The 12,419-nt window shown below is 40.1% G+C and overlaps 2 protein-coding genes across 2 annotated transcripts in view; both read left to right on the top strand.

The window, feature by feature from the left end:
* gpr17 (G protein-coupled receptor 17) overlaps nucleotides 1-5,087 on the top strand; it is an 11,342-nt gene extending 6,255 nt beyond the window's left edge. Inside the window, exon 2 of the mRNA XM_015035957.1 lies at nucleotides 1,791-5,087. Within this exon, the coding sequence (XP_014891443.1) occupies nucleotides 1,800-2,819 (1,020 nt within the window). The 5' untranslated portion in view covers nucleotides 1,791-1,799 and the 3' untranslated portion in view covers nucleotides 2,820-5,087. The remainder of the gene's footprint in view (nucleotides 1-1,790) is intronic.
* A 780-nt stretch (nucleotides 5,088-5,867) lies between these two features.
* inpp5d (inositol polyphosphate-5-phosphatase D) overlaps nucleotides 5,868-12,419 on the top strand; it is a 25,923-nt gene continuing 19,371 nt past the window's right edge. Inside the window, exons 1-5 of the mRNA XM_015035956.1 lie at nucleotides 5,868-6,227; nucleotides 6,755-6,818; nucleotides 11,718-11,853; nucleotides 11,945-12,086; nucleotides 12,191-12,331. Of these exons, the coding sequence (XP_014891442.1) occupies nucleotides 6,088-6,227; nucleotides 6,755-6,818; nucleotides 11,718-11,853; nucleotides 11,945-12,086; nucleotides 12,191-12,331 (623 nt within the window). The 5' untranslated portion in view covers nucleotides 5,868-6,087. The remainder of the gene's footprint in view (nucleotides 6,228-6,754; nucleotides 6,819-11,717; nucleotides 11,854-11,944; nucleotides 12,087-12,190; nucleotides 12,332-12,419) is intronic.

Here is a 12,419-nt window from a genome sequence, read left to right as displayed (position 1 = left end):
ATATATATATATATATATATATAAATTAAACATGAATATGACATTCATGTCCATGATGAGTGAACACAAGAGGAGCTCACATGTGAGCCTTTCAACAGAGGAAAGTTTGAAACTTCAGGTTTTATGCAAATAAAAATTTTGTTTCCACCTAAATCCTTTTACATAAAACAGAAATCCATTCAGAGATAAGGTCTTGGTTCTATCCGACATGTTTTGGTATCAGGTTTTTGCAAGAAAAATATTGAGCAAATTAGTTGTAATGTGAAGCTAAAAAGCAACAGCCAAAAAAAAAAAAAAAAAAAAAAAAAAAAGAGCATGACAAGCACACAAGCTCTTACTGAGAACACAGACTACACTAAATGGACGTGCAATGGGGAATATCTCCAGAAGTCTGCTTCATCATTTGGTAGAACTTCAAGACCCCTGAAGGTGGATTATCTATTAAAACAATAACTATTAATAATACACAAATATAAATTTCATAATGTCAGACAGTGATATAAAAATGATGTGCCTTTATATGCAGTTTATGTAAAAACCTATTTTCAACTGTTTGTCTATCCATTCAAAATGTAAAGAAACATGACAACAGTTGTAAGTTGCACATGTTTGACTTAATGAGATACAAACAATCAGAAGTGTTTGTACACCTCTGATCATGTAGAAACACATCCTACAATAAACTGACTGAAATTCATTGTAGCAGAGTGATATCTAGTCCAGAAAAGCCATGTTTCCTATTTACCAGCTCATATAAATCGGTTGTTAGAAGTTAGAGCCAGTTAAGCTACAAAAAGAAAAGCAAAGAGCTAATGACCTGGGCTGACTTCCTGGGCTTTGTAGAGGAACTTTAATGGTCAGAACGAAGCAATTACATGCTCTGAGGTCACTGGCACTTTAACCAGGGACACTAACATCTATTGTTAACTTGTGAGTCTGGCGCAGTTACAAACATGCTCCCTGCCTGTTGTCTCTCTGTGATTGGACACAGTTGGACTCGCTTGGCTTCCTGTCACTAAGTTAGTTTGCTCCTAGAATACTAAGGTTATGTTCACATTGCAGGCCTTAATGTTCAAATCCAAAGTTTTGTGATTTTTTTTTTTTTTTTTTTTTTGCATGGTTGTTCACATTTCCAAATGTATGCGACTGTATCTTCTGTGTGAGCTGCAAGCAAGTAAAAGTGTCTCACAGTAGAGGACAAAGTAATGTCACTCGTAGCTAGCGCTCAGAGGTTGTGGAAGAAAAAAGATGGATGATAAAGGTGAAAAATATCATGCGATTTTAAAGTTGTCCAACCAGAGCGATCGCCAACATTAGCAACTTAATCTGCGTTATTTCCCACCACTGTTGTTGTTTTTCTTCACACTTCCGCATATTAAGACACAGAGCAGTGACATTTGTCGAGTGTCAATGACATACAGGTAGGATAAATGTGACTTGACTGCACAGACACTGGTCACATTTGAAAAGATTACATATCAGATTTAGGACCGCATAACCAAGATGCCACGGTTGCAGTTGTTAAAATTGGATCTGTGTCATGAAAAGACACAGATCCAATCAGATACAGGTTGCATATGGGCAAAAAAAAAAACGTATTTAGGTCACTTCAGGCTGCGGTGTGAATGTAGCCTAAGACTGAACTTTTTTTCGACTGAACCCAAATTCATGTCCTAGTGGTTTAAAAGTCAACACTCATCTCTTCTGCGAATATGCATGTGTTGCTTTAAAAAATATATACAAACTGCAATTTTCTGTGAAACTTAATGCAATTTTTCCTCTTTCCTCAGGAACCAAAAATGGAGTCTGCCACGATTGCAGAAACATCTTTACTCTCAAACCAGTCATCTGAGAGCTGTGCACCAGCAGAGACAGCAATAGAGAACCAGCTGTTTGGGTGCTTCTACATGGTGGTCTTCATCCTGGCCCTCGGTAGTAACAGTCTTGCTCTCTGGATCTTCTCTCGTCAGCGTGGGGCTTTCTGCCCTGCTAACATCTTCTTGGTTCATCTGGCAGTGGCAGACCTATCTTATGTGGTCATCCTCCCACTCAGAGCAACTTACCACTTCACCGGCGGCCACTGGCCGCTGGGTGAGGTCCCCTGCAGGCTGGTGGGCTTTTTGTTCTATGTCAACATGTACGCCAGTCTGTACTTCCTGGCTTGCGTGGCAGGGGATCGCTACCTGGCTGTGGTTCACGCTGTAAGGTCAATGAAGCTTCGCCAAGGTCGCTATGCTCACATCATCAGCTTCTCCTTGTGGGTCTTGGTCACACTCTCTATGGCGCCACTGCTGGTTACCCATCAGACGGTGCAGGTGGACAACACAACGGTGTGCTTGCAGCTGTACAGAGAGAAGGTGTCCCACAAGGCGCTGGTCTCTCTGGCTGTGGCCTTCACCCCGCCTTTCCTTGTCACCCTATCCTGTTACCTGCTCATCATCCGCAGCCTGCACCGGGGCTCCAGGCTGGAACCTGCCCTAAAACTCAGGGCCCTGCGTACCATTGGTGCCGTCATTCTCATTTACATGGTCTGCTTTCTGCCCTATCATCTGAGCAGAGTCACCTTCATCCTTGGCTACAACGACCCAGACATATCCTGCCAAACACGAAGAGCCCTGAGCATGGCCAATCGCCTCACCTCCTCCCTCACCTGCATGAACGGTGCTATGGACCCACTGGTGTACCTGTTTGGGGCAGAGAAATTCAGAAGCACGCTGAAGAGGTTGTTCTGTAAAGATAAGACAGGGATGATTGGGGCCACTAGTGGAGACCTAAAGGGGACACATGAAAGCTCGCTGAGTGCCAAGTCTGAGTTCTGAGTAAAAGACCCGGAAGACCGTTGTAAACCGCTTTGTTCAGGCCTTAATGGATGCTATGAACCTTAGCCTGGATGGAGTGAAGCATGAACTAAAGTCCAACATCCAGGCTTCACTCTGCACCAGATCTAATAAACCCCTTACAAAACTATTTGTGCAAAGTTTCAATGAAAAGTCACCCTGACTAGACAGCTTGTTTAAAAAGTGAGATGTTCGTTGATGAAAGGGCCCAAGCATCTTACATTTCAGTGTCTGTTTCAGTCAAATTTGGAGGATTTCTTGGTTAATCAAAGACGTGTTGTCAATGACATGCAGACAATGACTGACCAACTTCTAATAATGATGTGTGTAGTTGTCCAATTTAGAAATTTTTGTGAATAATATAAAGTGACACAACTACAGCCCCTTTCGCAAAACACTTTAGGTTGGGACTTAAGATGCTTTTTTTTTTTCCATCATTTGATTTCTGAAGGTAGCAAGAGGAGATGATCAACGTGGTACTGTTCAAACCCATAGAGGAGGTGGAGACAGAGCTGTAAAAGTCAACGTATGTAAGGAGGAGCTGGGTTTATGGCTCAGGGGTTTGATGTCGGGACGACAGACAATAAGATGATCCGGCTGTGGGACTTGAGGCCAAATCCCAATGGGACTCTGGTTTCCACATTGACACACGTTGGACAAGTTGCGCTGAAGTAAGCTAAAAACAGATTAATGAACCTCGCACGCCTCGTGTCCCTGACACGTTTCACCTTTTACAATGGAAAATGTCAGAAATATACTCCATATTCACCCGTCCGGGTTCTACCATGGTCCAGCAAAGTCAGCTTCATTTATTGATTTTAAAAACATGATTAGCTTGAATGGTGTCTTATGATTGACCAAGGGCAAAATAAATAGGGGCTATGGTGGATCTGTTTTATGACAGAGGCCGATGATTCTAGTGTTGAAGCTGTATAATGCATTTTCCTTCTGTGGGAAAGGTTTTTTATTATTATTATTATTTTAAATCCGTACCTTATTGCAACTGTACAGTCAACATGTATTGTTAAAACTGTCATGGTAACTGATTTTTGCATGTTTTGTATGGTTTCAATCATATATCTAATATCATTCCCTTTGTTTTTGAGACGAGTTTCCCCATAGTTTTACATTATGAAAAGATGTTGTATTTTCTGTGACTTCATAGCCTCAACAGAGGAACAAGCAGCAATATGATCACCATAGTCAGAATTTGTCAGGCGGTCACCAACATGTCTTTTTTTGTTTGTTTCTGTTTCTTTATCTCATTTCCTGGTCATGTGTGACTATTTGGAAGAAAAGGAGGAATAGCTGTTTTTACCGGACATCAGAGGACAATCTGTCATCAACAGCCATTTTCACCACAGTAAATGTGATGAAAATGATAACTTATTTAAATATCAAAACACTTGAAAAGGAAACCAAACCTTCCCATGAACTGTGGACTAAACAGGACCAGGCGTCATGACCTTTGACCATAATAAGAAGAAATAGTGACTGTGAATTTAACTTCTAACATGTATTTTTTGTAAGCCAAGCGAAACAAACACTCATTATTATAAGAAGTGTGGTTTGAGGTGTATTTAGCTTAGCAACCTTGAGTGTTTAATCCAGACGGGACAGCACAATGAAACTGTGAGAAGCTTGGGGGCTCTGACTGGATTTTTTTTTTTGAACAATCAAGTGTCAAAGTTTTCATTTGTGGCCAAATTTTTGGAGTTTCAAACTCTTGATTTGAGTCCATGACTGCACCAGCTGAAAAATGTAACAAATGTTGCAGTTTTGCTCCCAAATCGAACCGAGTCTACCGGACTATCAGGTGTGAAAACACCTTTAAAGTATGATTCTGTTAAGGTAACTTTAAAATTGTACAGAATATGCAAACTGTGCATTTGTTGACCTTTAACTCCAGGCCGGCACCAAAGAATCTCAAATGTCGGTTATCCCTTGGGCCGGCTCTGACACTAACCAATGATGATGTAATTATAGTAGAGATTTCCTGATATCTTCAGGAGGCTAATATGACAAATTACTATTGTATATAAATATACTCTTCATTTTTTCTTTCAGCTTCTTAAATTTGCTCTAGTCTGCAATATTACGCAACACCGTCTGACTTCATGCAACTTGCAAACCGCTGTTATGCTTGAGACAGATTTCACAAGTAGTGCTCTTTCTGATCCTTTAACTTGTAACTGTTTTATTTTTATACTCTGAAATTGCTTAATTCTTCTCATAAAAACTGCAAATGAGAACAGCTGACTCAGTGTTTTTTTCCGTGTCCTGTTGATTTGCCTGTGAACGTTTTTTGGCTGCTGCTTTGCGACTGAGTTGAGCTCTTGAGCCGCGGCGTCGAGTGAAAAGTAGAAGTCCCTCTCAGCTCTGTGAAAGTGCCTGCTGAGGGCCAGAAACCTCCGACGGGCTCAAGTGAACTTCTCTCCGTGCAGTTCTGTTTTCGCATCATGTGACCTGTGCTGTGGTTTGCAAGCAACTCATTTTCCTCCTCTTATTTCTGCAAGACTTCCTGTCCATCACATGAACGAGACATGCCGCTCTCTGCTTGCATTTCCTGAATACATGCGCTCTGAAGAACCTGCCAGCTCTCCCGATTTACATGATTAGAAGCGTGACAGTGAGACCCAGGATAGGTCTTTGGGGCTAAAAGAGCCAAGGATGGATTCATGATGAGTTGTCCAGTTAAAAAAATAACCATCTGAAGATCAAATGAAGTTTCCTATCTCTTAAATTTGAGCTTTTTTTTCCAGCATGACAGCAAAGAGTTTCTTCCTACTTCCTATTTTCTCTTCTTGTAGCTCAGTTTCTGCACACAGCAGCACTTCATGAATAGTTCTTATTAATAAGTAAGTGTACAAGGCAGCCTGGGTAATTGTGTTGGTCAATCATTAGGCCATGACGAATGCTACTCCCCCCCCAGTGCAAGCAAACGCCTGTATTTCCATTTTACAGCGCTGGGGATCCGGCATACGGCACCAAAAGGCCCTCCTCTTTGCAACTTCTCAAATGAGGAAGTTCAGAGTAGAGCAGAGCTAGGAGCAGCTTCCTTTTACAGCCTGAAGAGCCACAGAATGATGAAGAGGTAGAACGGACTGTGCAAAGATGAGAACAGCCAAGCAGAAAAGCTGAGATCCAGAACAGCCATAAGGATTTTGCTTAGGGTTTTTTTATTATTATTTTGATTTTGACAGCAGATGCAAATCACTTGAGCTCAGGCTCTTGGGCTGTACAAAACAGGATGCCAAGTCACCAGCCTTGGTACCATGACAATATAACGCGATCCAAAGCTGAGGATCTGCTCTCCAAAGCAGCGAGAGATGGAAGCTTCCTTATCCGGGACAGCGAGTCGGTCCAGGGAGCGTACGCCCTCTGCGTTTTGTAAGTTACCTTTGTTTAATGGCTCTGAATGGAACTGGAAGTTGATTTAAAGACGCCGCTCCTGATAAAGTCGTCCCAACAAGACTTCCAGGTTCTTGGTCCCGTCAGACTAAAAGTTACCAAACTGTTAACACCATTTGTCTTGTGATTCCATCGCTAAAGCAATAAGGTTATAAGTTAAAATTCCCCTGCTGTTCTACGCTGTTTCGCGTCACATCTCTTACATACACACACTCACTCTCATGCACACACACACACACACACACACACACACCGCAACATAAAACTAGTTCCCCTTTATTTGCATTCTTTACTGCCATGCAGCACCGCCCTTTGCCCTCTGCACCATCTTCTTTCACTTTTTAAACCTTAAATGTAAAATGCCACCCAACCTGTTCCGATTGCATCCTCATTGCACCAATACTCTTTTGTGTTATTATTATTATTATTTTTTTTTGGTAATAGTGCATCATGTTGTACGTGTCCCATCCCGATGACAGATATTTGCATTTCATTGCTGACCACAGATACCAGAACTGCGTGTACACGTACAGGATCCTGCCTAACGAGGACAAGCAGCTCTCTGTTCAGGTGGGTAGACGGTTCAAAGCGAGCCACAGGTATTTTTGTCTGAAGGTTGCAGGAGTTATTTTGGTCGTTTTGATGTTTGTTAAAATCTAGGCCTGGCGTCCAGTTGTGACGGTGAAACGTCAGTAGATTGTGTTTAGGTTGAAATCTACAGTTAATAATAAAAAATACAATCTTCAACATGGGGTAGTTTTACATTCACTTCCATTCAGTTCATCCAAGAGGAGCCAAATCACAACAAATGTCATCTCAAGGTGCCTTACACAAAAAAAAGAAGAAGAAGAAAAAAACATTTCGGTTCAATCACACAAACATTCCAGTTGCTCATAGTGATCAAACTGAACAGCAGCATGATTAGCTCTTCAAAGTAGCACATCTTCCTAAAAAAAGAAGTGATTTTTTTAGTCAAAATGATTCTGGTAAAAAATAAAATAAAATAAAATCAGCTCCTCTTTTTTGCCAAATGATGTTCTAGGAAAAAACACCACTTTTGGCAAAAAACATGACCTAAGCCATTATTTTTAGGAAAGTGACAATATGCATGTAGGCTAATAATTTTAGCATGTCCTCTTTTTATTATTGTTCTGAAATAACAAAAATCACTAAAGCCTAAAAAAAAACCCCACCCACGCCTCTGTATGAATATGTGGGAAGGTGTTATATCTCCAGATTTTAATGACCATGCGAACATCTCAAACTGAGCCGTTTCCTTACAAGTATAGCTAAAGATCACACTTCCCAGCTCTTGAGCTCTGAATGGTCAGCTGTAAAGAAAAATCATAAAATCGTCATGATCACGATTATCCAAAGATAACCTTTCAGCAGCAAGAGAATCAGAGAGCTCTACAGAGTCCTGTTGCCACCAGTGCAGAGCTTGCTCAACATTGGCAGCAGGTGGTTGGGAGTGAGAAAACGAGACAGCAGCAAAAACATGCAGAGTATAATTACGCCAATGAATCGTCCCTCTTATTGTTTGGGAAATTTGGAAAATTGTTTGACGGGACAAGAAAATATGAAATCTTTAAGACCTGTGATGTGCCGAAATGGAAGCGTTATAGTTAAAAGGAGTGGATTTTTTTTCTCTCCATACTGTCAAAAATACTTTTACTTGATTAAGAAACAAAATAAAGCACCTTTCAAGAAATGTCTTCTAACATAGTCAAATCAGGTGGATAGGCACAAACTGATAATCAGTTTCAAGGACTAACAAGTCAAGAATCAGTCAGGATTTGTCCCACAGGTTGATTTCCACCATGTCAACATGAACAGTAGAGGTTGTACAGAATGTAAATGACTTTAGACAAACATTTGCTCATTTATATGTACAACTCATCAATACACTTTAGTATACCATGTCAAAAACCTGACAGACCTGAAGGCTACAAATTAATTCATAAATCAGTGAATGTTCTGTGTGAGGAATCCTGGCGTCCGGTGCGTAAATACATAACCGATCTCTGGTATTCATTCTCTACTGACCAGGTCAGCACATCCTCAATGTTTTGGGAACGTGAGTTTAAATGAAGTGGCGACTTAAAATGGACTGTTGGAAGAGATGGAAAGTAGAGTTAAGTTATCAGGGCCTGAAGGAAAGCAAAACTTCATTGTGCTCATAATATTTATTGGCTTGATGTTTCCTACCTTTACCATAAATCTGAGCTGTAAGCCGGAGGAAAACATGATGTCATCCACAGGTGTAAAGGACTTCAGCATTTTAGAACGGCAGCGAACGATATGGCATAGATGATCAATCAGTATTGTTGTTAAATTCAATCATTTTTTAAAAATTGGTAATTTTATTTGGCAAACATATATATATATAAATTAAATTAGTTTAATACTACATTAAGGACACAACTGGTATGTGTTCACAACAGCCAGTTCACAATGCAAGGCAGAAGCAAAGACAAAAATATTATTTTTTTAAAAGGTTTTGTTGGCTCTAGTGGCCTTTATTTGAAAGTAGTTTGACAGGAAAGAGCGTTATGAGAGAGAGGGAAGACATGCAGCAAACGTCACCAGGCTGGGAATTGAACCTGTGACCACCAGCATGAGGACTAAGGCCTCAATACATGGGTTGTGCTTTGCCCCTGAGCTACCACAGCACCCCTTAGTTATTTTATTATTAAATAATTTCCTGGATTAGAAACCAATAACCTTTTGGAAAATTGATTTCTAATTAACCAGTCAAAGAAGTGATGGATTTAATTTTAATTTTGGACAACGAATGTACACTCGCAAGATGGCGACTTCAGACGGAAATAAAGAAGCAAGCTCCGTGTCCCTATTTTATCAGACCTTGTAAGTCTCATTTTTAAGCTCCGTTAATAACAATATGAATTATTTATGAGCGTCGCCTGCAGCACGAGCGGGAAAAGATCTGTTGTTAGCACAGCAAAATACTAGCTAGTTTATTTTAGCATTAGCATAATGTTTCACATTCTGGGATTTAGAGGGGGTTTTATTTATTTATTTATTTATTTTTTTACCAGACTCTTTGTCCTCGGTGTGTAGTTTGGTCCTTCGCGGCAGGAGGCCCAACACATTGGCCTACAAAAATGAAAAAGAAAAACTGGTTATGGCAGCATCATGCTGTGGTTACAGCTTTCTTCAGAGGACAGGCTGATGAAGCAGCTCAGTTGGTTGCGCTTCATCAAGGTCATTTTTAGTCATGAATTTTAAAGTTCTAAATAGATTAAAATTAAATTCAGTCATTAAAAAAAAAATCACAGCCACGTTTGAGCTAAAATTAGGAGATTATGCCTTTCCGTCTGTGACCAGAAAGAGTTCAAGATCTGTTATATATTTTTTCATCGTTGCCAATTTCCTAAGATGAATCAGTTCCTCTAATTAGGACCTGCTGCATATTCTAAGACTTAAAAATTAGCTGTAATGCCACCTAATTAAAAGGATCAAAAGGTCATTTTAGGCCTAAACATTACAATAGACCTAAGAAGTTTTTTTCTAAAAAACTGAGCTGCTTGAATATGAGATGTTTCAAAGAAGAAAGGATTTGAATTCCTCTTGCAGGAGTTCACAGGTGTCCAAAATGCAGTCTGGGGTCTGTTTGCACCTGCTGGACTCATTTTGTGCAAATTAAGAGTGACACAAATTTGGCACTCTCAGACCATGGACCATGGAAAATATGACGTAAAACACATCTACTTTAACCACGATGTTTGCTTTCTGTTTCTATTTTATTTTTTTTAAATGGACCACATCCAGCAACAGATTTTCACTCAAAAACAGACTTTGGTGGATCCAGATGTGCAAATAATTAAGTGATTAAGCCAAACATGAAGTGTTTTCAAAGAAAGAGTGACTCAGGTACTGAGAATTGATTATATTAGATTTTGTCTATTTTTCTTTAAAAAAAAAAAAAAAGCAATCTGAAAGCCTTTTTCTGTGGTTTTTGTTTGGAAAAAAAAAAAAGTATACCGTTTTTTTCCCCGGTAGGTTTTGATTGGACGATTTTGACCCACGTGACACACAAAATGTTTGGACACTAGAAAGAAATCAATGAGCTTAAAGTTGGATTAGCGTGTGTTTTGAGAAGTGGGAATATTTGAGCTGTTTTCGGTTTATTTCAGATTAGCTGTGAACAAGAGCTTCATCTCTCTGCTCAGTCAGAGGCTCCAAATCTGAACCTACAATCTCTGCTCTGCTTTCCTTCCGAGACGAACGTCAACCCGTGTTTTGCATCTTCTGGTGCGAGTTGATCAAATGTAGCTCAACTTTCACCCACTTTCTCTGAACGAATTACATTTGACTAATGAAAATGACTTAGACGAACAAAAGAAGCGGTGTCGAACTCCATTGCCCTGCAAAAGAATTTACATTTTTTGAGCTTTTACAAGTAATTACGCCGCAAATACCGAAGAAGTGAAGCATCTCAGCGTCACTGTGAAAATCTTCACCAGCAATCACCTGAAAGATGCTGGAATGAATGTGAGTGCATCCCCGGTGAGTCAGAACCACAGCATGATACTCCTACCGTCGTGTTTCAGTGTGGAGATGCAGCGCCGTGTGGTTTCAGTTTTTCTCGCCGCATAAAGCGGTTTGTAAACATAGTTGTTTTTCTTCTGTTTCAGTCTCTAGCCACACTTTCATAAAAAGGCAAGCTTTTCTTGTCTGGGGTTAGGGGTGTACAAACTTTTTCTAACGTGGGCCAAAATCGTCAATTCAAGAGCGCTCGCGAGCTGGAAAATAAAACTGGAAATATTTTTATTAAGCAAAGAATTTTTATTTTTTATTTTTATTTTTTGTGTTTTCTTTGTTGAAAGAAAGTCAACCACTTTACGTATTTATTGTGAATAAAACTGAAGAAGATTTGACTTCGGTCATATTTATTTGAAAAACATTTAACAATGTAAATTAAATTTGTGTTAGAGTGTAAGTCAACGTGTGGTCCATAACCACTATGACATTAAACGGAAAGCAGAAAGACTGATTTTTAAGAAATGAATACTTTGCTGTATGTAACATTTTGACTTTAATTTGTGAAAATTGGTTAAAAAAGAGTCTCCATCTGCCTGAACCATCTGCACTGGTGGAACAAGTTTGTGTCATTGTCAAAAGGACCTTTGAATGATACAAACTTTGTTAGCTTTGCAGCTGTGCCATTTGTCTGTTTTTGTCCTTATTTCTTTTATTGTCAGATGATGGATTAAAGTAGAAAAGTTTCAACTTTTGAAACTCAGAAAATTTCCAAGTCTTTATTTTTTTTTCTAGAAAATTTCAGAGATTAATCTAAAAATCGTTGACTTTTTTTGTTGTTGTTGTTGTGAAAATGAACTCCCATCTCCTTTATCTTTTATTTTTATCCACAGCAGCTCAGATACGCCGTCATAGAATTGCGATTTTCTGCAGAACTATTTATTTATTTATTTATTTTTACTGCAGGCCTCTGAAGGCGTTCCCATCCGGTTCTTCACGATGCTGCCTGAGCTGGTGGAGGCGTACTACAACCCCAACATGGGCCTGGTCACACACCTGCAGTACCCGGTCCAGAGGGAGGAGGAGGCAGAAGAAGAGCAAGGTCAGTTCGCCCTCCACCCCACTTCAAAAAAAAAAAGAAAAAAAAAACTAACATGCTGCAACCTCAGCCATCTCTGTGGTTTGTGTCCCAGAATCCAACAGTCTTCCTCCACAGCTTCCACCCAGGAACTTCCTAGCCGACGCCAAAGAAAGTGAAACCAAGACGTCGGAGCAGGCCACCAAGTCGCTGTCGGACATGTACCTGATGAGGCTGCAGCACATGGACCTGTCCGCGTACGGAGAAAAGAATAAAATTCACAGCTACATGTTGCTGATTTGTAACTCCAGTAGCTGCGGATGTTGCTGCAGAGTGTTTCAGTTTTCACTGGTGCTTCCAGGCTGTCAGAGGAACACCAGATGGCTGTCCAGGAGTACTTCAGGACGTCCATCTGCCTGGACGCGGAGCAGGTGCAAAATGGAAACCCCAACCTGCCTGGCCTCAAGAAGCTCATCACGGCTGTGTGCAAAAATCTAAACTGGTGCGTTTGCCACTCAGGACGTCAGATTTTTTTTTTTTTTTTTTTTTTTTTAAATGAAGGTATTTAATTGTCCCTTTTTTCCTTTTTT

This window comes from Poecilia latipinna, unplaced genomic scaffold (genome assembly GCF_001443285.1).
Source record: "Poecilia latipinna isolate Pla-1442-1.1 unplaced genomic scaffold, P_latipinna-1.0 Scaffold352, whole genome shotgun sequence".
Lineage (NCBI taxonomy): Eukaryota > Metazoa > Chordata > Actinopteri > Cyprinodontiformes > Poeciliidae > Poecilia > Poecilia latipinna.
This window is presented reverse-complemented; position numbering and strand designations above follow the sequence as displayed.